The following is a 24,473-nucleotide window of genomic DNA, read 5'->3' on the forward strand; positions in this document are numbered from 1 at the left end:
GGGTCAAATGAATCTGTATATTCAAGCAGAGGCCTATATCGTACAAGATCTGTTACGTTTTATGTGGACTCAGAGACAATACAAAGCCTCATACTGTGGCAATAAAGGTAAGTACAATTTGCTCAATAATGCTTGTCTGTTTAAAATGCACTTCCTTGCTTTTGATTGCCGTAGTGCAAGGAAAAAGCTTAAGGCTATTTCATTCATATTGCCTTGACATTTCCATTACAATCCAATTATACCAATATTCTCGGCAAACATTTTATATTTATTGTTGTATGATTATTTATTTTCATTGGCAAATTCATTATTGTTACATCTCATTTACATGGTGAAATTGCTCTGCCTCTTGGCCTCACCACCCATCAAAGTATTTTCAATATGTCTCTAACTTAATTTCTGTGTTATCATTTCAATAGTCTAGAAACTAGTCTAAAACGTCTCCAACTGGTCTCAAAACAATGTTGTAATCAGGTTGTAATGCCAGCTGGGAATGGTCTCAGACTGGTGTGTTTGAAATACATGCAATCTTCACCCAAAGTATAGCTATATGACCTTGGGTACTTACCACATATCTGCACACTCTCATCCAGTCCGTCCTCACAGTCGTTCTCTCCATCACACAGCCACTGCTTGGCGATGCATTTGTTCTTAGAACAGGCAAACTGGTTCCACAGGCAAGAGGAGTCTAGGGGAGAATCACATTCATAATTCCATGAATCAAAACACGTAAGTGAAAGAAAAACAGGACAAAAACAACAATACCCTGTAGTAGTAGAAGTCGCCCAGTTATTTTTAATCAAAGCACAAGTGTTTGGGTTACCATCTGCCCCTTAGCCATTTTCTATTTCCAGAGTGGGTGACTGGAATTGGAGCCAAATAAAATATTTTGTGGGTGTTTTCTCCTCTTCAGTTTTTAACATAAAAATTCCGTAGTGTTCCAAGGGGAGCTGACTGGTAAAAAATAATAATAATCAAAAGGCTGGAGATTTACTTAATGGAATTATGCAGAGTAACACACATTGCAGTCATGGTAAGTAAAATGTGTTCTCAATAAAGCAGAAATTAGCAGTCAGTGCTAGTAAGAATGGGCAAGTGCAAATGTTACACAGTACATGGTACAGGCCCGGTCTTGACTTCTGGCGTCTATTCATATATGCTTTTCCTCTTAGGGCCACTACATTCCATGCTGAAAATCAACAGAAGCCTTATATTGTTGAACTGTAAATAATCACAGATGCACAGATAGAGCTGGGGCGGTCATGACATTTTGTCAGCCGATGATTGTCAAGCAAATCACTGCCGGTTTCACAGTAATTGACCGTTAAAGTCCGTAAACACATTTAGCATCTCCTGGCTTCCACGCATAACCTACGAGCCACTGACGCAGACCTTTGGAACATCTACATTTTAAAAAGTCTAATAAATCCATTTATTTTAGCCTACACCATCACAATAAATTCATGATTAACTTCAAACAGGTCTAAAGAAACATGATGTGAAGAAAATGTAGAAGAAGAACAGAATATCATACTCTGAGTTGTCCTTAAGTTAGGCCATGATCTGGCCATGTCATACATTATGGCTGTGGGTTACACTCGCTCATTTAGCAGACAAGATTTGCTTTGAATTACATGGCATTATTTTATATTATTTTAAAGAATGAAGAATTCAATTGAACATAGCTCAAGAGACTAGAAAGGATATTTCCTTCAAACGATTTGAGGGAGTGTTCATATGCGGATATTCTGTGTTGAGTAGTTATTAACAAAGAAACAGTTCCTCCTATACTGTATGCTTAATTTAGAGGTAATTATGCAACTTCAGTTGTGATACAAATGGGCTATATGTTTAGATTTTTAATACATTCTAAGGCTGCATGATGCGACTCTAATGAAAAAAAGTGGCATGAAAGGCTTTTTTTGCACACACTTCATCAGTTTCACATTCACAATTAAACAAGCACTTGATAATGCCTTGAATGTCCCGGCGGTATCTCCTTTGTGTGTCTGTAATGCCCCTTAAAAAAATCCATGCCTTGTGCGGCCAGTGGACGTTGTGCCCTTGGGCTGAATATAATAATAACAATTCCCTTCCCCCAGCTGTGTGGGCCGAAGCACCTCTCACTCACATGGCTCTCTCAGATCTCTCCCAATTCTTATTAGCCAATGCCCGTCACATGATTGGGTCCTACTCACAGGCTTCAAGTGAAGACAGACATATCGAGGACGCAACTTCACGCGTCCATATTGAATTCCGAGGCGCATATTAAAGATGTTGGAAGAACTGTTCACATTTACTTTCCATCAGCCAAAAAGATGAGTAGCCCTAACGGACAGCAGAAGCATTAGCCTATGTCTATCTACTATCCCCCATAGTACAAAAGCTAACCTCTTCTATTCTGTGCATATAAATAAATATCCTAAACATAGTCTGGGACAGTTGTGGGATGCTATAGATCCCACATTAATACAACCACAAGCATTAAAACATTGCTTAAAACCAATTATGCTGATGCAACAGTTCAGAAAGTTTAGCTTAAAATGTTGATCAACTATTAGGCTATTTTTTCACATAATAAGCACAGCAAAGTGCACACGGCAGTACAGTAGACTATTGGCGCAATATTCTAAATTGAAATCAATTAGCGGGAAATGCCATTCTCAAAGTTATGCTCTACTCCCGCTGTAAAACAGATTAATGCGCTTAATTTTAAGAAGTTATTTGTCTGCTTTAGCTGTGATACAAACCGTATCAAAACCGATAAATCAAATCAAATTCTATTTTTCAAATGCAACGAATACAACAGTGAAATGCTAAGTTACAAGCCCTTAACCAACGATGCAGTTTTAAGAAAAATAGCTAAAAAATAAGAAATAAAGTCACAAATAATTAATTAGCAGCAGTAAAATAACAATACCGAGGCTATATACAGCGGATACCGGTACAGAGTCAATGTGCGGGGGCACCGGTTAGTCGAGGTAATTGAGGTAATATATACATGTAGGTAGAGTTATTAAAGTGAGTTATGCATAGATAACAACAGAGAGTAGCAGCAGTGTAAAAGAGAGGGGGGGAGGGGCAATGCAAGTAGTCTGGGTAGTCATTTGATTAGATGTTCAGGAGTCTTATGGCTTTAGGGTAGAAGCTGTTTAGAAGCCTCTTGGACATAGACATGGTGCTCCGGTACCACTTGCCGTGCGGTAGCAGAGAGAACAGTCTATGACTAGGGTCGCTGGAGTCTTTGACAATTTTTTAGGGCCTCCCTCTGACAACACCTGGTACAGAGGTCCTGGATTGCAAGGAACTTAGCCCAGGTAATGTACTGGGCCGTACAAACTACCCTCTGTAGTGCCTTGCGGTCGGAGGCCGAGCAGTTGCCATACCAGGCAGTGATGCAACCAGATGCTCTCGATGGTGCAGCTGCAGAACCTTTTGAGCCTCTGAGGACCCATGCCAAATCTTTTCAGTCTCCTGGGGGGAAATAGGTTTGTCGTGCCATCTTCACGACTGTCTTGGTGTGCATGGGCCACAATAGTTTGTTGGTGATGTGGACACTCTCAACCTGCTGCACCACAGCCCCATCAATGAGAATGTGGGCGTGCTCGGTCCTCCTTTTCCTGTAGTCCACAATCATCTCCTTAGTCTTGATCACGTTGAGGTAGAGGTTGCTGCCTCGCTGCTTCGTTGTTGTTGGTCATCAAGCCTACCACTGTTGTGTCAATGGCAAACTTAATGATGGTGTTAGAGTCATGCCTGGCCGTGCAGTCATGAGTGAACAGGGAGTACAGGAGGGGACTGAGCACACACCCCTGAGGGGCCCCCGTGTTAAGGATCAGCGTGGCGGATGTGTTTTTACCTACCCTTACCACCTGGGGGCAGCCCGTCAGTGAATTCAGGATCCAGTTGCAGAGGGAGATGTTCAGTCCTAGGGTGCTTAGCTTAGTGATGAGCTTTGAGTGCACTATGGTGTTGAACGCTGAGCTGTAGTCAACTAATAGCATTCTCACATAGATGTTCCTTTTTTCCAGGTGTGAAAGGGCACTGTGGAGTGCAATAGAGATTGCATCGTTTGTGGATCTGTTGGGGCGGTATGCAAATCGGAGTGGGTCTAGGGTTTTTGGGATAATGGTGTTGATGTGAGCCATGACCAACCTTTCAAAACACTTTATGGTTACAGACGTGAGTGCTACCGGTCGGTGAGTGCTTAGGGCTAGGCTACATGAGGTTTGCGACTATGATTTGAAAAAGTTGCAAAAAAAGGCATGCGCTGTTTCTTGCCTGACTGCACACAAGCTGGGCATCATTCACAAGTGATAGGCCCAATATTGTCACCCATCAGACTATTCTTGATTTACACTCATCTTTACATATACTAAATAATATATTTGGGAAATTATGTTTGATTTAGAGTGAACCATAATCACGCACCTGTCCCGAATCAGGGACAGGGGGAAAAAAATGCATGTCATCTGTGCACTTAAATAGCGAATGGAGGACTCTATTCCCGTGATTCATGTGTATGCCATCCAGGTAGGCTATACTCCTATTATAAAGAGACAAAATGTGCTTAATATTAGGAAACTTCATAAATAAATATATTAGGCCTAACCTATAGAAAACTGATGGGATCCTCCTGTTTTTAATAGAGCCCATTAAAATTCAGTTTTCTCATCCAATTGCATAGCTTAGAGAAATGTTGTGCAACATGAGCTCATGGGCTCTCATGAAGTGTTTGATTCGATTTTCGATTACATTTGCATTTATGTCAGAGTAAATCGGGGGACAAGAGAATGCTGAGGACCAGGCAGTTAGCAAGCTTGGTAGGCTACTCCTGACCATCGGCAGCATCAGAGCTTGGAGAAGCCTAATTACCACATGGAATTTGTCTGCCATCATGACTTGTGACCTCCGGTGTGTGAGTAATATGGTCACCGTAACAGCCCTACGCACAGACAGGAACACATATGTACCTTCATATCTGGATTAATTTAAATTCAAAGAACCACCCTGCCTTGGGGGCCTAGATCCAATGCCTCTGTCTCTTTCAGATATCTCGACAAAGGCTCATTCTAGAGATGCTAATATTTCATATCTTAGGCTTCAGTGGTATTTCACTGTACAGGGAAAGATCATCAGACATTTTACGATGACAGACAAGTATTTCATCTAATCAGTTGTGAGATTCTGGATTTCCAGTGATATAATGACATTTACTTCTAACCTTTTTCCTTTACTTTCAGTTTATCAATAGCTCTGGCTTTTTATATGGTAATCAACTCAGTGAAATGGGAATATTTTCCATTTGTCCTGAGAATGCCAGTCCTAAACATCTAACAGACTGAATGATATTTAAGCAGCAGCGTCCTTCTGCTTAGTTTTGAAAGGAGCTACGGTACATTTGCAATTCGCAATACCATTATTTCAATTTCAAATAAATTCAAACAATAATGGAGCACTTAGCTAAATGAATGGGAATGTGTTTTTCAGTCATTTGATGGTACACAGAATCATGTTGTTTGAGATGAAATTGAGTCACCCAGTTAACATGATTACCAAACCTCATTCTGCTCTTAATTTAGACGATCTACTGTGATTTATTTCACTTCAATAAACATGATCTTACTCTTCAAGACAGTTAATAACATATGACAGTTTTATTTGTGTGGGCCATTCTGTCTAAATTAATTAATTCCTCAGTAGTTCAGGGCATTTATTAATCTGAAGCCTAGCTGTGATGCAGGTCAGGATAAGTATTACCACCTCAGTGGCGCTCAAACGCTCTTGGAAGATCCTTCTTCACCACTTTGACAGCAAAAGTAATGAAACATAAACGTTATACATAAATAAGTCATCTGTTTGATTGAAAATTCTATTTACCAGACCATGACTCAATTTTGGTTGAGCTATCTAGGTGGAAAGTCTTTGTCATGGTAAGTAACACGCACATTAGAAAGGATCAAAGAGGTAGGCTAGAAGTGTTCTTGTCTTCCCTGGTGAGAGGGTTCCATGTGCAAGGTTCCGTGTGAAAGGTCAGTGTGGGAGAACATTCCATGTGATCCGTTCATATGTCAGCCACTTCTCAGTGAAACCACATGTTTCCATCTCTGGTAACAATTCACAATGACTAATGGATAATTAATTAACTGTTACACACAAGGGGAGAATATGCTAATTCAAAGCCAGAGAAAAAGCACCCTTGTGTCCTTTTTAAGTGGCTTTATTTAAATATCAGGGCTGGAGGTATATGCTCTATACACATAAGTAGGCTAGCAGACAACTTGGCAAGCAATTAAATACACAATGAGGATGAACAATACAATATCCAGTAGAGACAATTAACTCCAATCATTAGTGATTTGTCACTGCTAACACTGGATTTGTGTCTTCCTGTGGTTGTCTAGAAATAATTCAGACAGGCCAGGGCCGGTCCTTGCCGTTCTGCCGCCATAGGTGAGAACAAAGAATGCTGCCCCTGCAAAACTAGAATAGTCCCAGTAAGAATAATGACGTTGAATGTTTAAAATACATATTTCCAGAATGTTGAAAAGGCGTCTTTTCCAGACAGTTCTGAATGAAATCGAAAATACTTATTTTCCGGATGATGAAAATACTTATTTTATGGATGTTTGCAGCTCAGTTTTGGTTCTGAATGAAAGTTCAAAATAAGCAATTTATAGGTGTTCTACGTCTATGTTTGGGCCAAATAAAGGCTGATCCAGACCGGACAAAATCTGAACGAAACATAGACGTCTATGATTGGTTCAGATTTGGTCTGGACCAAAAAACAATGTTTGTGGATGTTGAAATCAAGGCTGGTCCGGAACGGCACCAAAAAAACATGTCCAAAAGGCTTTGGTTCGTGCTTACTGAGGCGTAGCAAACAGTGTTGCCTGAATTACAATATTATGAATGCCCATCTATGTGGTAAGCCTACCATTTGTAAAACACCAAAAAATGAGGTCCGGGCAGGACCCAAAAAAATTATGTCCAAAATACGTTGGCTCGTGCTTACTGGGATGTAGCCTACCATGTCGGCCTCCAATTACATTTTATGAATGCCCACTATAATGTAGTAGGCCCACCGTGTGTAAAACAGGCCATTGCATTGGTTTTATTAGTCCTGATTCTTGTGACTAATTAATATGGCTATTTAAGCTCTGAATATCAGCTACCAAGGAGTTATCGCGAGACAATTGGCAATGTGTTTACACAGCGGGTAATGTAGAGGTATATTCTTTTTCACTATGACTAGCTTGTCAAATATTGACGGATACAAACTTGAAACCACTAATCATGACAATGGCGTGAAACTCCTGGACAAGTTGTGATGGTCCCTTTAATACTGTCCATTTTATTTTGACCTGTCCTGTTTTTAGGAAATGTTGCTTGTTAACATGACAGCGCATTTTTTATTTGATTTAGTGCCATTTATGTCAGGCTATTTGATCGTAAAAATTGTCTGTCTCATTACATTGTCGTACATTTTATCTCCAACCTGTAGATTACAGAAAAGACCACACACTCTTTCTACCATATCCTATATCTGCTACATGATTTATGTTAGATGTATTTCTTTTTGACAGAATGTTGGTGGAGCACTGCAGAGCTGCATCTCTCCAACAACACCCTTGAGGGGCGTGCTTGGAATGGATAAGCAAGCCCCTACCTTTAACAAAGTGGGCACTGCTTAACCTAAAACGCCCACATGCCACTGGTTGAGAGAAATTGTCATAGTTTTTGGGCAGAATTATGTGAGGTTTTATGTGTTGCTTTTGGAGGTGCGTCTTGGTCAGTTTAGCTCAGAAAATTCTGCCTTTGTCAATCTGCCACCATAGGCAGCTGCTTAATCCTGCCTAATGAGCAGGCCAGCCATGAGACAAGCCAACTAATAAATGGTATTCTGTAATGCAATGAAAATGTGTCTACCCACATGGTACTGTACAGAACCCCATCGGCCTAGTAATCACAGTCTTTCTGTCCATATAAATACACTGGATTTTTGGATTCCTATAGATGTCTATAAGTCATTCAGACAAGCCATCTTATAAATAGTCTCTTTGTAATGTAATGGGCTATCAACATAGCAAAGCCTTACCACACTGAAACTCATCTGCCCCATCCTCACAGTCCTTCTGTCCATCACACAGCCACACACTGGAGATGCAGTTACCGCTGGGGCAGGCGAAGTGGCCCTCTTCACACTTCTGCCCATGGGAAACTAGGGCCGAGAAAACAGCGGAAGGGAAGAGTCATCTCAGAGGTGATTCAGTGGTGTTAGCAGTTGATGTTACTCTTCAATAACACAGACCCCAAAGCAAATCAGGGGGAGAAAAATAGGTTTATTCAAAGAGGACAAATCATAGATGTTATGCTGAGAGGTAGACAAATCAAATCAAATTTGATTGGTCACATACACATGGTTAGCAGATGTTAATGCGAGTGTAGCGAAATGCTTGTGCTTCTAGTTCCGACCATGCAAGTAATATCTAACAAGTAATCTAACAATTTCATCTAAGATGTTCATTCTCCCCTGTCCTCAGTGATTCTCTCCACAGAACAAAGAGACAGAATCTGAACCAAACATTATATACCCCCAACCCTTGCCTGTGGTTGACCAATTAGAATTCCTGGCAATAAAATTGGGCCAATGGCCAGATAACACGCATCGCATTTCAGGTGCGATGTATAGACAATTTGGACCAATGAGAACTTGCCATGTAGATTTCCATTAATCATTAATTCCCTGTTACAGAAAAAACACTATTTCCATTGATCGTTAATTCTAGTCCTCTTGACCTTTAGTCCTTTGTGTTGAGAATTTATCTTCTAAATATTCATACAGTGGTGATTCAGGTCATTATCTTTTCCCTAAACTTGAACTCTGGCACCCCTAATCAAATGAAATCAAATGTAACATACAATAGGTGTAGACCCTACCATGAAATGCTTACTTACGATGCAGTTCAAGAAATATAGTTAAGAAAATAATTACTAAATAAACTAAAGTAAAAAATAAAATAAATAGTAACACAATAAACTAACGAGGCTATAAACAGGGGGTACAGGTACCGAGTCAATGTGCGGGGGTACAGGTTAGTCGAGGTCATTTGTACATGTACTGTAGGTAGGGGTAAAGTGACTATGCATAGATAATAAACAGCGAGTTGCAGCAGTGTAAAAACAAAGCCCCCCCTTCGATGTAAATAGTCCTGGTGGTAATTTTATTAATTGTTCAGCAGACTTATAGCTTGGGGGTAGAAGCTGTTAAGGTGCCTTTTGGACCTAGACTTGGTGCTCCGGTCAGATGCCGAGCATCATCGCCATACCTGGCAGTGGTGCAACCGATCAGGATGCTCTCAATGGTGCAGCTGTAAAACTTTTTGAGGATCTGGGGACCCACGTCGATCTTTTCAGTCTCCTAAGGGGGAAAAGGTGTTGCCGTGCACTCTTCAAGACTTTCGTGGTGTGTTTGGACCATGATAGTTTGTTGGTAATGTTGACACCAAGGAACTTGAAACTCTTGACCTGCTCCACTAATCACTTCAGAAAATGGTATATCTTTGTTTTTTGATTTTATGCAAGTCTTCTCTAATTGAAGCTGACTTCCTCGATCTGTCTTCCTTAGGCAGAGAGAGGAAAGAAGAGAGGAGAAGACAAGACAAGAGACTCACCCTGGCAGTTGGTCTCATCTGCATAATCACCACAGTCGTTGGCTCCATCACAGATCCAGGAGGGGTGGATACAAAGGGAGGTGGTATTACAGCTGATGAAGCCTTTCTCTTTCACCCCCAGTTTGTAGAATTCAGAGCAGTCTGTGATGTCTACACAAAAACATTAGCTAACCTTAGCTAGCTAAACACAAGCTACTGTAAATCCACTAACAGTAGGTAACACTAAGGTATAAAAAGGTAACATTAACCAGGTTTCCATCCACAGTGTTTATGTAGTTAAAGTCATATGTATAACAACAAAAATTCACCACAGCTGTAATGGAAACAGGAAGATTCGGTACAGTTTTATAAATGCAGACTGATCATTTGTTTGTTCGACATGGTGAGATCTTTTTGTGTCGGTAAAATGAATAATGTGAGAAATGGCGGTGGAAATGCCTTTATGCATATTGATATAATAACCATCATCTGGCAAATAAACTTGGAGTCATGCAATGATATGGTGTGTGGTCATGCCACTACGACTCGGGAAACCATGTAGTTTATTAGGCTACATATTAATTAACTTGTGATGAACTTCACAGGGTGGTGCACTGTGATCTTGATGCTCCTTTCCAATAAATGTCAAGTGTCTTATTATGGTGACTTGATGACGATTGCTTGACTGCTGTGCCAAATAAAACAATTCTTGCTCTTATCCATAATAACCTCATCATGTAGACTAGTTTACCCGCACATCCTACCAGCACTGTATCTGCGAGCTGTTGGCAAGAGCGCAAGTGCCAAGACCAGAGTAGGAACATTTGCCATTTAACACAACAGTTTGTGACAAAAATATGATGTAAACACATTGAACTTTAGACTTACATGAAAACTTATCCAAAAAGGTACATTTTGTGTACACTACTTTATCCACAACAAGTTTTTTTTTTGTGGAAACACACCACTGGTAGGAAAATGCGCATATTTTCTTAGTGCGGATTTTAGAATATTTAAATGAAAATCATTTGCCAATCGGATGGAGGCCTAGCTAGTAACACTGTACATTAAGTTGCTTGTTTACCTGTGCAATAACAAATAAATTACTATCTGGATAATGCTGACTGACTGAAAACAAGCGATCCATCAATGGTGATGAGGTCACCATGTTAGCATAGTGCATTTTTTTGATCATGACACATACCATACCTTAAAAAGGCTTAACTTACTGCAATTCTTTTCATCTGAGGCATCAGCACAGTCAATGACCTGGTTACACCAGGCTGAGCCTGGGATACAGCTCCCATCCTGGCATGAGGATTCAAAAGATGCACACGTGACATCTGAGAGGGGAGAGAGAAATTAACCCTTCGAAAAGACCAGATGCTAGGAACAACTCATCAGGAAGAGAGGGAGCAGTTAATAGTATAATCCAGATATATGACTCAGTAGTGTTTAGCATCAGGTCTAGGGAGGATATCTAGGATAGGGAGGATGTCAGGTGTTTGTGCACGTGCGCAGTATGTGCGTGCATGCGTGAGAAGCAAACAAGCAAAGGTATACGAGTCATCAAGTCCACTCCTGAGTGGCGCAGCAGTCTAAGGCACTGCATCTCAGTGCTAGAGGTGTCACTACAGACACCCTGGTTCAAATCCAGGCTGTATCACAACAGGCCATAATTGGGAGTCCCATAGGGTGGTGAACAATTGGCCCAGCGCCGTCCGGGTTTTGCCAGTGTAGGCTGACATTGTAAATAAGAATTTGTTCTTAACTGACTTGCCTAGTTAAAAAAACATCAGGACTTATTAATGATCATTTAGTTTATGCAAATGCCATTTATGGTCTGCACTACTAATAAACAAATGCAAATTAGATACTGAAAACCTACAGGGACATTATATTTGATCGATCTAGTAAAACTGGATTTTCTTGCTCGATTTACCATCTACGGAAACTATGGTATTTTCATTTAAATGCATATAATTAAATGTTTTAATGGTTATAGAAACAGGGGTGTTGATAATTTGCCATTAAAAAAACAAACCGACTGCATGCTTTGAGAGTCATTACAGCTAGACGTGCCTGATATCTCAGTCCTTGGGAGCTTCATCCATCTTTAGAGAATCCTACTGCTGCCTCATGGCCTCTCTTAATTGTCTCGTTTCAGGTTTAAAGCACATTAAGTTCCTGTTAAAGAGTGCTGGGTTTGTTTTCCTCTGGGCTAACTGCATGCAGCTGAATAACAGCCACAGAAACTAAATTGAAAATAATAGCAAAAAATGTCACTTGATTAGAATAGCAATGACAAAGATTGGCGATTCGCGGCAATCTTTGCATGATTTTCTGAACAATTTGTGCCCAATATCCTGCCCTTCTGTCTCAGACAGTATTCTCTGAGAGTGGCCCTTGGTCTTTGAGGATCTATGTGATGCTGGGGCTCATTAAAGAGAGGCTCAGCCCAGTGTGAAGCCTGCTATATGCTGCACACACACACACACACACACACACACACACACACACACACACGCGCGCACACACACACACGCACACGCACACACACACACGCGGTCTGGATATACTGGGTGATTAAGCGGTCGATCTATCCATACTCACTGTTACAGAAGGCCTCGTCTGAGTTGTCCCCACAGTCATCCACGCCATCGCAGAAATGACTGTTGGCCACACAGCGTTGGTTGTCACACGCCCTGAAGCCTCTCCTACAGTCCCTGTTATCTGGTGAAATTACAAAACAAAATGTGTTCACTTCAAATAGGAAATGGTAATGATAGTAATCTTCTTCTTATGACATCCTCTAGATATCAACTGTGCAGTCCCACACTGAATGTGCTCTAGCCAATTCTCCAATGGATGTCATCAGGGTTGGGATCAAATACATTTCAATTCCACTCAGAAAGTAAACCAAATTCCAATTCCTCATTGGAAAGCATTGAAGTTAGTTGGAATTGGAAATTCAGTGTACTTCCTGAAGTGACTGATATTTGTATGGAATAGACACCAACCCTGGTTGTTGAAGAAGTGGATATCGATTAAGGCAGCCCCCTGCACCTCTCTGATTCAGATGGGTTGGGTTAAATGCAGAAGACGTATTTCAGTTGAAGGCATTCAGTTGTACAACTGACTAGGTATCCCCCTTCCCTTTCATATGCGCTGTATATGTGTATAAGCACATCCATTATAGGAATGGGCTTATGCTTGCTTGCATGTAGTAGTAGATCATTCATTATATTTTTGTTGACTGGGAGAGGTTTGAAGTACCAAAATGCTGATATGAGATCAATTGCTTACCACAATATTGCATTTTCTCATCTGATTTGTCTTTGCAATGCGCTATTCCATCACATGTGAACTGATAGTTGATGCATTCGCCGTTCCCGCATTCAAACTCCTTGTGGATGTTGCAGGAGGAATTCCCTGCTGCAAAAGAAGATGGCTAAGCTAGTTAAACAAGTTAAGTCAAATGTTTGTGCATTTTCTCACCACAATGGCTTTAGCTGTGGTCTTAAAGTTAGCAGTAGCTGCACCAGGCTGAGCTGTAACTGTTCCAGTATGACCTTTATGTTAAAAGTACAAACACTGCATATTCCTCTCTGAAACAAAGTTAATTGGGTGCTAATGTATTACAACTACCTATAACAGTCTGTCCTTGCCAGTGAATAAAAGTGTATAGATAATTGTATAAGGACGCATGGCTCTTGGCCTTCGCTACTCCCGAGTCCGTACGGCAGTTGCAGCGATGGTACAATACTTTAACTACCAGATGGATATCACAAAATTGGGGAGAAAAAGGGGTTAAAAAAGAAATAATCTCATAACTTACAAATGCATCTGTTGTCATCTAATAACACACGTGCTCCCCGACAACTACAGTTGACTCTTCCATCTGGGGTCAACAGACACAAGTCACCACAGCCACTGTTATTGAGTCTGCATGGGGACATCTCACCTACAGAACACACAGCCAATCAGAGATATTATAGACACAACAGGAGACGAACAACAGATGCTTTATAGACACAACGTGAGGCAAAAAGACAGAGACAAAGTGAGGTTGCAATTATTACAGTATCTTGCAATGTCAAAGACATTCAGAATTTTTGTTATCAACTGTTTTTAAGAACATTTAACGCTGAAGAACGACCAATAAACTAAACTGAATGCCACCAGTTAATTAACGGCTAAACCTCAATTAACAGAGTTTATTTCAAGGCCAACGGTCCCAACCCACAGCTCCCACCTCCCACCAGCCCAGCATAAAGAACGCATCAGCTCAGTCAGTGTAACAGGAACAAGCAGGTATGGTCTCATCCTCCCTGATAAAGAAAGAGCGAAGGATGCAGAGGGAGGGGAAACAATAAAGCACAGGCATCACCAGTGCTCACTGGAGAGACAAGTGACAAATGAACCATAGCTTTCCTTTCCTTGCCTCCCCTCCAACCCTCTGTCTCTCATTCACGCATCAGTGTCTGTGTGTGGGGGATGTGTGTGTGAGGGATGTGTCGGTGTGTGTGTGCGCGTGTGTGAGGATGGATGGATGACTCAGCAGGCCTCTGGAAGAACTCCTGGAGCCCCCAGGTTCAGGTTGACCTCATCTGATTACAGAGGAACGAGAGGATCAGGAAGGACCGATAGGAAGACTGATGAAAATGTGGAAGCATTGACTTCACATTTAACTATCTGGAGGAGGAAAACTGGGGTGAGATGAACAGTGGTCCTGTGTGACTCAGCTTTACATGTACTAGCGTGACGGTAGCAAACTAGGTTCAATGCCCGCAGGGATCACATACATACTAAAAATGGATGCATTACCTGTACTGTAATTAGCTTTGGATAAAATGTTTTATTAATTTAAACATTGCAGGTTGTTACTTATCAATTGGCAAGACGGAGAGGTCAAAAAGTTATGTCTGTGATCATTTGTGATGATGAAATAAATGAGAAGGAAAAGTCCCTCAACATCTTCATAGAGAGAGTCAAGCCGTTGGGAAGCTCTTAAGTACTTTTCCCAATGTCCTAGTACTTACAGTACATATGCACACTTCAGAGCCCTCCTATCGAACTCGGGGATTATTTTTTATTAATTACGTTGCCAGCTTTAGTTTCTCCCCAGCTAAATAAAACCATCTTAATTTATCATTCCCAACATTTTCTTCACATCAAGAGAAGGAGCCCTGGTAGGTAGATACACTGCTGTGAGTCCTACTGGAAAACCAATAAGTAAAAATAATCCCAAACCCCAAACTAAATTAAACAGACAAATCTAGGCAAATGCACAGATCTGTAACAGACAGATGAAAAAAAATACTATTACACTAACAGATCTATTCTTCTCTTACACATTCCATATTGGAGGGAAATAATGTGTGGGCATAAGTGCATTGCACAGACATACATGGGCCCCCAAACATTCACAAACAGTCTATCCCTGTCTTTTTGAGATAAGAATTCAGGGAGTTGGTGTCGTAAGTCTAGATTCCTGGGAGTTGGTGTCGTAAGTCTAGATACTCACAGCTGTTGGAGTCATTTGTCACAGCGATGATTCCCATGGGCTGGTGGGGGATATCTGCTCGCAGAACCTTGGTCTCTCCACCTGTGTACTTGTTGGATCGTAGCACGGCCCTGCGAGCCCAGTCCGACCAGAAGAGGAAGTCCCCATAAATAGCCAGACCAAAAAAAGTTCCTGGCCCTGACTTCACGATGACCTGTGATTTACAAAGCAGTACATCAGTGAAATCATTCATAACTTGTCTAATATGTCTAGAGTGCCAATACCAAGCCATAGCTAAGTCCTCTACTTCCTTGTACTCTAGTAAAACATATATGATTTTCAAAGACTTCATGTCAATTACATCTAAACATCAAATTAGTAAATATTGATGAAAACATAAATAAAATAAAATAAAAAACAGACTTTGAATACATAGCACAAATAAATAAATGAATCACTGCATCATCAACCCCTGTACACACAAACAACCTCTCCTAGGTTAGTGCTAAATCCAGTTGTTGCTATGTAAATGTATGACAGTGTCACAGAGAGGGAGGCAGGAATACATCAGACAGACGGCTCCTTTGGGAGTCTCTCTCTATGCTGGGGCCACCAGGCAGGTCTTCCTGCAGGTCTGTAGTCTCAGCCATTAGTGGGACATGCTCGTAACCATCATCACATTAGCCCTGCTGCCATGCAGGGATTAATAGGACAGGTGTTGATTCAAGGAGCACAGCTTGTTATAGGGAAAACAACTGGCCAGCAGGAGAGAAAGAGCAAGAGAAAGGGCAACCAGTGGAGCACAAACATTGTAAATACCACCAATATTTCTCTCTTTATTTATCATCCCCTACTATTCCTACTACAACTATTTACACATTGCTAAAACACTGTACATAGCGGATAATATAACACTTGAAATGTCTTTATCTTTTTGAGTGTAATATTTAATGTTATATTCTAATATTTTTTTAATGTTTTGTGTCTTCTCACTTTTGTTGATTGCCAAAGCAAGTGAAATAAACAATGTAAACATGCTTCCCATGCCAATAAAACCCCTATGAATTGAGAGAGAGATAGAGAAAGATGACAAGGAATCCAGAGGGATTTTGACAGAAATTTGATTAGGGAGAATGCTAGTTTTATACACAGGGACAAATTACCACTGTGTTCAAAATCTCTTAGAATCTATTTATATGAAATTTCTTGTCACGTGTTGTCCCTTTCCAGCCTCTAGGTCGCCCGGCTGCTCATTATGGTGCACAATTGTCACCATCGTTACACGCACCTGCGCATCACCAGACTCACCTGGACTCCATCACCTCCCTGATTACCTTCCCTATATATGTCACTTCCTTTCGTTTCTTCCCCAGGCGTCATTGTTTCTGTTCCAGTGTCATGTCTGTGCGTTGTTTGTGGTTTGTATTATGTTACGTTTATTTATTAAAACATTCACTCCCTGAACTTGCTTCCCAACTCTCAGCGCACACGTTACAGTTCTGAGTAAATAAAACCAAGGCAGTTGTAGACAACAAAAGGAAGGGAAGCCCTGGGATATAATAGTAGAACTTTGCAGGTAAATGTTCTTTGGCAAAGGGGTTATGAATCGATTATTTTTAAACAATTCTTTGAATGAATGATGTGCTTCGCCATTGTAGTAATTGGGGTTTGGTTAATCAAATCATGGGAATCATAAGAATCATCTGTGAATCGCAAACAGTAAAAGGAAACAATTTAGCTGTAGCCTTCATTTTGAATTGTGTCGCTGCAAATCAAATTTTGTAGATACTTTAGGTTTATTTGGACATTCAATTTATGAGACATTGCAACTCAATAGATGCTTGTAGTCGACCTGAAGTAAACACTTCTAAAAGCAAGATATACTGTATATTGGCTCTATAAAATCCACAATGCCTGCTGAAACAGTCATTTTCTAAGTTTTTCCCCCAAACCTTTCCCAATTAAATGTTGAATGCAAGGTAGGCCACTCCTCTACCACTCCTCTTTCTATTCTGGTTAGAGCCAGTTTGCGCTGTTCTGTGAAGGAGTAGTACACAACGTTGTACGAGATCTTCAGTTTCTTGGCAATTTCTTGCATGGAATAGCCTTCATTTCTGAGAACAAGAATAGACTGACAAGTTTCAGAAGAACGTTTCTGGCCAAGAATGTTTCTGGACATTTTTAGCCTGCAATCAAACCCACAAATGCTGATGTTCCAGATACTCAACTAGTCTAAAGTTGTCCAGTTTTATTGCTTCTTTAAAATCCGGTTTAAAAACAGTTTTCAGCTGTGCTAACATAATTTCAAAAGGATTTTCTAATGATCAATTAGCCTTTTAAAATGATAAACTTGGATTAGCTAACACAACGCGCCATTGGAACACAGGAGTGATGGTTGTGATAATGGGCCTCTGTACGCCTATGTAGATATTCCATTAAAAAACAGCCGTTTCCAGCTACAATAGTCATTTACAACATTAACAATGTCTACACTGTATTTCTGAACTATTTTATTTTATTTTAATGGACAAAATGTTTGCTTTTTTCAAAAACAAGGACATTTGTAGACACTCTTTTGAACGGTAGTGTATGTCATTTAACTTTTAAATTGTATGACCTTTCATGTGTGACATAAACAAAACCACTGCGTAAACTTCAAAAGACTCCTGTAGGCTACCTGCACATGCTCCTCCACTCCAGCATCCAAAATGTTCACAGGCTATTCAATGAATGGAACGAGACATCTGTTATAAAACACCAAAAGGTTTAATGACATTCGGAGATTGTCAAGCCAAGCCTTTGATACTGAGTACGGAGGAATGTATTTTCTATTGGTCGAGACTGACATACTCTATTTGATTGTGGTGTTGAAAATGCAAACCACAATGAAGCTCGAAGTCGGTAATCAAGATGCAGTTATGCTTATTGGTTGTGTGTGGTGCATTGGTACAGAAACCTGTTGGTGGAAAATTGTTGCGTATATTTGATCAAATTATAAATAAAAAGCATCAAAATGTGGAAAATCTCATTCCCCCTAGCTAATCATTGCCTGTAGCCAGCTCTGATCGCAGTGAGATTGAGCTTGTGGTCGGCAAACCCTTTACCTTCTGGCCCGTAGCCCTGCCACAAAACCATGCTGAAGTGGTCAAGTCCACATGCATGTTTATGAATGCAGGGTTGCCACAGTTATTTGTATTTATGGTGGTAATCATCCTTTTTTGTACATTTTATGAGGGTGGATGGGGTCATTTCTTTGTTTATAGTACAGGAGACGGTCATGTGAAAATATTTTTAACGTTGGGGTGGGGGGGTGCATTTTTTTTTCATGACACCTCGAGTTGGACCAGCCCTAAGATCTTGCATAAGTATGTCAATGTATATAAGACGTCACAAATAATTGTCATACAATGTAATTGTAATTGTAGTCTGAAGATCATGCCACACTCTAATTTTGGGATGTGGGATCGCATAAATCTTGAAGATCATATTCAGTCATCATATAACATAATAACCACCCTTAAGAACCAGTTCTCAATTAGTATTCAGTCTGTTCACACTTAAAAAGGTCTTATTTTCACTGCCTTAATGTGTTGACATCTTATCCCCATCACATACTCCAGCGGGCGCTCTGGACTTTTGGCAGCATGGTTAATGACACGACGACGCCACTTAAAATGGCACACTGGAGTGAGGAAGGCAAGTGGGCCTTTTTAGCTCTTTGCTGTACTCTGTGTTCATCTCATGTCTGTCAGAGCACAGAGGGAGGGGGTGTCACACAGTCACAGTGTTAGGCTGTCAGGCAGCATTGACAGTTCCAGATCCCTGAACTACAGGATCCATGGAGTCCCTCTGTGGACCCTCTGCCATACAATACCACTCTGCACCACCCCGCCCACATATTGCCCTGCACCGCCCCCACATCATCACACATAATGTCAGGAAGTCCCACTTTAGCCAACTCTTGCTCCCTTTCTCTCTCTCTCTCTCTCAACCCCCTCTCTCTCTCTCCCTCTGTCTCCCCACCTCTCTCCACCCGGGGTGTCTCACCGTTGCTTTGTTGATAACCCGTTAGCGCTGTTTAATTTTCACATTCTAATAGGGAGAGTGATGGGCTCGCCCCCACAGGGCTTTTCTGTGTGAGCCTTCATTAGCATGAGAGAGACCGCAGGCGGTGCACGCAGGAACCCAAACGGTGTGACTTTTTTCCGCACGACCCTGTTTTGGCAAACGTATGGGTAACTAATTGAGATGGGCCAAAGTCATCGGTCACAGAGGTCGTGTCAAGCACAAATTGAAATCCGTCGGCAAAGAGGAGAGCCACATTCTATTGTAATCCCTTACATGCCAGGGATACAGAAGGATACAGTACATATTCAGAATGTTCACCACTATGAATATATATTATGCAAGCAACCTCTTACAGATAAAATGAGACTGGTCCTTTCCTTTACAATTTGAAGGGAAATTACTTCTATAATTAAGTAAACAATTGACTCTGTCTTTTGAGATATAATATATGAAAAGAATGCTGAGAGGTATTACAGAAGCCATCCCTTGTATGACGGCTGAAACACCATCAGGCTCAATAGGAAGAGAACATAATGTAGCGGGTAGAAAATGTGTCCCATTTCAGCATAACACTGACATTTCAGCAGAGAATCATTGCCTTTGTGTCTACCATGTTTCAAATATCTTTTCTCTCCTCCATAAAAAGCTTTGGACAGTGACAACATCAGAACACATGTTGGTTCAACAAGAAGTAATTGCCTTTTTGAACTGCCTATACTTTTGGTCCTTAGTGAAGAAGGTGAGATTGAATGAATATGCTCAAGTTCTGTGGTCTTGTGTGCTGCCCAAGTCAAACGAGCTGCAGTATGTCTTGTATCATTAGAATGTGTTAATAACATCAACTAGGTATGACATTAGTTGAGCCCTTAGGTTTTAACGACAGATTAAACCTGGTCCTGGACTAAAAAACATGCTTAATGGATAATCTCCATTGAAAGTTATTTGTAATCCAGCCCAAAGTCTAACACAGTAACATAGTGTAACTGTGGTTGCATTTATAGTGGCATACATAGAGAATCCTCATGTCAGTCATACTCACATATCTGTGTAAGCCATCGTAATCACACCTCTCTATCTTCCCCAGACTTCCATCAGAGAAGTAGATCTTCTCAGCCTTGTGGTCGATGGTGAGTCCGTTAGGCGTGAGGATGTCAGTGCTGACGATCACCTTCATGTTGTTTCCTGCCAGGGTGGACCTCATAATACTGGGACGCTGCTCGTTCCAGTTAGTCCAGAACATCAGACTGAAATAAACATTAAAAAACCTACTATTAACTAGATGGTCATTTGAGAAACAGTTTTAAAGGAGTCCGTTGACTGGAAACAGGAGAGATAGATAATAACAGTTATGTTTACAAGTTTTTTATCTCAAGTCTTAAAAGCAATTTCCACCTTCACTGCAAACAGATAACCCAGATTCAATGTCTCTCTATATGCACATTTCCCCTTAGACATCTTTATACCCCCCTCAGTGAAGAGGACAAAACAAATATATGCTCTTTGAAATTGAATTAGGGGAGTGTATGATGGCTTTAATAGGACTGCAATTGAAACTTGTCAAGCTCCTTGGCTTTCTTTGTAGGGGAAAATAAACACTAATAGCTGTGAGAATTATTCATAGGCAGCTGTTTTAAATTGCCTATGGCTCTATCTGGTCGTGATCCCATAGCTCACGATGGCCTGCATGACCTGTCATCTGCTCCTCATGTTGTCTCTGTCGGCTTTGTTAGTGTCGCCTTGCAGGAGCTACTGCAGCTCCCATCTCTAATAAGGTTGGTGCTGCAGTTTCATTTTTGATACTCACTTTCCATTTAATAAAAACCAGATTAGCATCAATGAATGCTGCATGGAATTGGTATTCATATTTCTTTGAGGGGACTACTAAGAATACGGAAAATTATGATCGTGTGGGATTGTATCTGAGGAAGTAGGTTCTGCAAAATTAAAGGAACATGTGAATTGTATTACAGTGTACAGCAGCTACATATTCACTTCTTAGAAGAAAAAGTAGAGGGATTATATCCTCATCAAACTGCCAGGTATTGTATTGTACTGATCAAAGATTAACAATGTATACTTTTGAAGTTGAGCAAAATAGAGATAGGCCTATATATGGTTATGGTGGACCCTCCCTATAGAAGACAATGTTTACAGCATTGGAAGTCTTGAGAATTCATAGGGGCTAGTTAGAATACTATGTCAGAGAGTGCTAATTTATCATATTAGGTTACATTTAAATTAGCAGCGTTCTGTAGTGAAAATGCCAAATTGCATACTGCATGCATACCCACTTAGGTCAAATTTGTTTGTGAACTCTGGCTCAGTGTTCTGTGAAAACCTCCTTGGCATGCATAATTACTGTAGTTTGATAATTACTGTAGGATATAACAGGAACATTAGTTTGTTATTGTGAAAGCACTGCAGGCAGTATTTCTTCAAATGTGAGTGTGTCAAACCAATTAAATGTCTCGCCTTCACTACACCGTAGGGATCCAATCTTCTCTACAGAACTGGACGCATATCTCTCATATAACATTCTACTGATTGCTCTAACAAAATTAAACCCACTGAGATCCGTTCAAGAGGTGACATTTGTTAGGCAAAATTGTCTTTAGACAGCAAGACAATTCACTTTGTCCAAGGAGGCATGTCTTGTGTTTTAATGCTACCAAAATGTATGTATGTTATATATCTGTTGAGCATATACTGTACAAACATAGCTTCAAGCACAGAATTACATACTGCATCTGAAGTAGTAACTAATGAACTACATTTGTGGTCCACACAAATTCTGACATCAATAAAACAAGAGACTAGCCGGGTTACAGATGTGTTTGTGATGTCTTGCCAACTCCCATGTTGTGACAATGAACATGGCAGTTGGCAAGACAACACAAACACACCTGGGACCAGGCTATTGGGAGACTTAGTAGAACTAGAACTACATACTTTTGGCACTCGTCCAGGGCGAGGACATGGGGATGGTCGTCTTCAGAGAGTGTGACCACAGCCTGTCTGCTGAAGGTCCCGGGCCGGCTCTGGTCCACACTGTGTCTGGTGATGCTGGAGGTGGTAGAGCTGGTCCAGTACAGAGTGTCCCAGGCACGGTGGTACGCCAACCCCTCCACTGAACCCACATCTGGGGGTACACAGACAATCCATTGTTTATTTTAGGCAGTTCTAAAGAAACATTTTTATATGAAGGAAATGTAAGGGGCGGCAGGGTAGCCTAGTGGTTAGAGCGTTGGACTAGTAACCGGAAGGTTGCGAGTTCAAACCCCCGAGCTGACAAGGTACAAATCTGTCGTTCTGCCCCTGAACAGGCAGTTAACCCACTGTTCCCAGGCCGTCATTGAAAATAAGAATTTGTTCTTAACTGACTTGCCTGGTTAAATAAAGGTAAAAAATAAATAAAATAAATATTTCAGAAGAACACAATATGAGTTGTCCTACTGTATGTTATCTGGCTATTCACCATGCCATCGGCTGTAGGCTTTTTCATTTAATAGACAAAATATGCAAAATATGCTTACAAGTCCCGTGCCATTACTTTATTTGATATTTTATGATTTTATAGTCCGAAAAATATAATTGAACTTAGCTGAATAAAATATAAATGATATTTTTCCCATTCTGGAGCAAATACGCATATGAAGTGTCTATGTTGAGCGTAAAAGTGATCATTTGTGTCATTCACTTTAGGTGTGAATGACACAAACCTTAGAATGTCTTATAAATCGAAACATATATGGGCTGCATGACGCGACTATTGGCTACTTATGATTTGAGAAAGTAGAAAAATAAAGCTTACACTCTGTTCCCTGCCACAGAATGCACATCATCAAGTGATCATGTTATCATATCATCCATCAGACTATTTTAAATTTCATAGTTTCTTTACTAATATGCCAAATTGGTTTCAATTTAGAATGGCCCCATTATCAATTACAGGCAGGGGGAAAAACACATGTCATCCTTATGCACTCAAATAGCCTCCCTCCGGTTTGTTTTTCCACCATGCCAGGTAGGCTATTCCAGTTATTTCACTCCATGCATCAGCCACTGTTTGAGGAGCATGCAGCCTCTCACTGCACAACAGGTGATATTCTGCACAAACTCTATATGCCATGGGCTTTCCAACCCAGTGCTTCATTTGGGAAACCAAGTGAAATCTGTTCGGGAACATCGATAGCAGCATGTTTTCACAACCAAACATATTTAAAGAAACTGTTGACAGCCCCTCGCTCTGCATGCTTGAGAAAGGAATGGATCAGAGAGAGGAAGAGGTGGAAACTCACAGTGGTGAGATATTCTAAAGGTAATGTGTCAGCCTATTAATTATGAAAATATTTTAAAAAATCCCTATTACTAAAATCAAATACAAAATGGACTATAATTGTAGGCTAACTCTGTAAAGCGGGCTCAGGTTCATATATAGGCCTGTATGCATAAGGTCTAATATGTGTATGGGTGTTTTGAATTAATCATCACCTTAGAAAGCGCAGTCCATTTCATTATGTTAGGCATAAGGACCATGTTTTCCACTCAGTTTCAACCTGTTGTTGAACTTCTTTCTTCAAATTGATAAATCACATTGAGGTGAGTTTTAAAAGCATGATACTGTTTTGATGATAAGTGTTTGATGTGATTTTCGAATGCATTTCCATTGATGTCAGAGTGGTTAGAGGGACAATGGAGCCCTGAGTACCAGGCCATTAGCGACCTGGTGGTCGTTAGTGAGTTGGGTACTACCAACACATGTCCAGAGTGCATAAGAGGAGCTTAGTACTGCGGTCACGACTCATGAGAGCCGGTGTGGAGGTTATATGGTCACTGCAATAGTCCTAGTCCAGACATGAAGGGACGGTTTCCCAGACACAGATTAAGCCTAGTCTTGGAGTAAAAAAACAAACTCAATGGAGAACCTCCATCGAAAACTATTTTTATTCTACAACTAGGCTTAATCTGTGTCTGGGAAACCGCTCCGATATGTTAACATGCACACCACCATGCTTCTTTCATTTGTGGTGCAGGGAATTACAGCCACAAGGTTGAATTCATTGTAACTGCCGCACACAGGATATAACCTCTGCACGTTGTGTACTAACAAATCCATCCACCAGCTCATTCTAAATACTTCAATGGAATATACAAGACATTAATCAACCCATAATATTTCTGATGGCACTCACACAGTTGACAAGTCCAAACAAACCTAATTCCAGGAAAATATGAAGTAAACTAAA

General features: G+C 40.7%; 1 protein-coding gene across 1 annotated transcript in view; it reads right to left on the reverse strand.

Moving 5' to 3' along the window:
• The window catches only part of LOC139380827 (low-density lipoprotein receptor-related protein 1B-like), a 485,305-nt gene that overhangs the window by 102,528 nt on the left and 358,304 nt on the right, over positions 1-24,473 (reverse strand). The window contains exons 41-50 of the mRNA XM_071123916.1: positions 22,177-22,366; positions 20,267-20,471; positions 15,181-15,373; positions 13,492-13,617; positions 12,960-13,088; positions 12,267-12,386; positions 10,883-10,996; positions 9,675-9,824; positions 8,099-8,221; positions 569-688 (exon numbers count right to left, since the gene is read on the reverse strand). Coding sequence (XP_070980017.1) covers positions 569-688; positions 8,099-8,221; positions 9,675-9,824; positions 10,883-10,996; positions 12,267-12,386; positions 12,960-13,088; positions 13,492-13,617; positions 15,181-15,373; positions 20,267-20,471; positions 22,177-22,366 — 1,470 coding nt within the window. The remainder of the gene's footprint in view (positions 1-568; positions 689-8,098; positions 8,222-9,674; positions 9,825-10,882; positions 10,997-12,266; positions 12,387-12,959; positions 13,089-13,491; positions 13,618-15,180; positions 15,374-20,266; positions 20,472-22,176; positions 22,367-24,473) is intronic.

The sequence above is a fragment of the Oncorhynchus clarkii genome, chromosome 22, assembly GCF_045791955.1.
Source record: "Oncorhynchus clarkii lewisi isolate Uvic-CL-2024 chromosome 22, UVic_Ocla_1.0, whole genome shotgun sequence".
Taxonomy (NCBI): domain Eukaryota; kingdom Metazoa; phylum Chordata; class Actinopteri; order Salmoniformes; family Salmonidae; genus Oncorhynchus; species Oncorhynchus clarkii.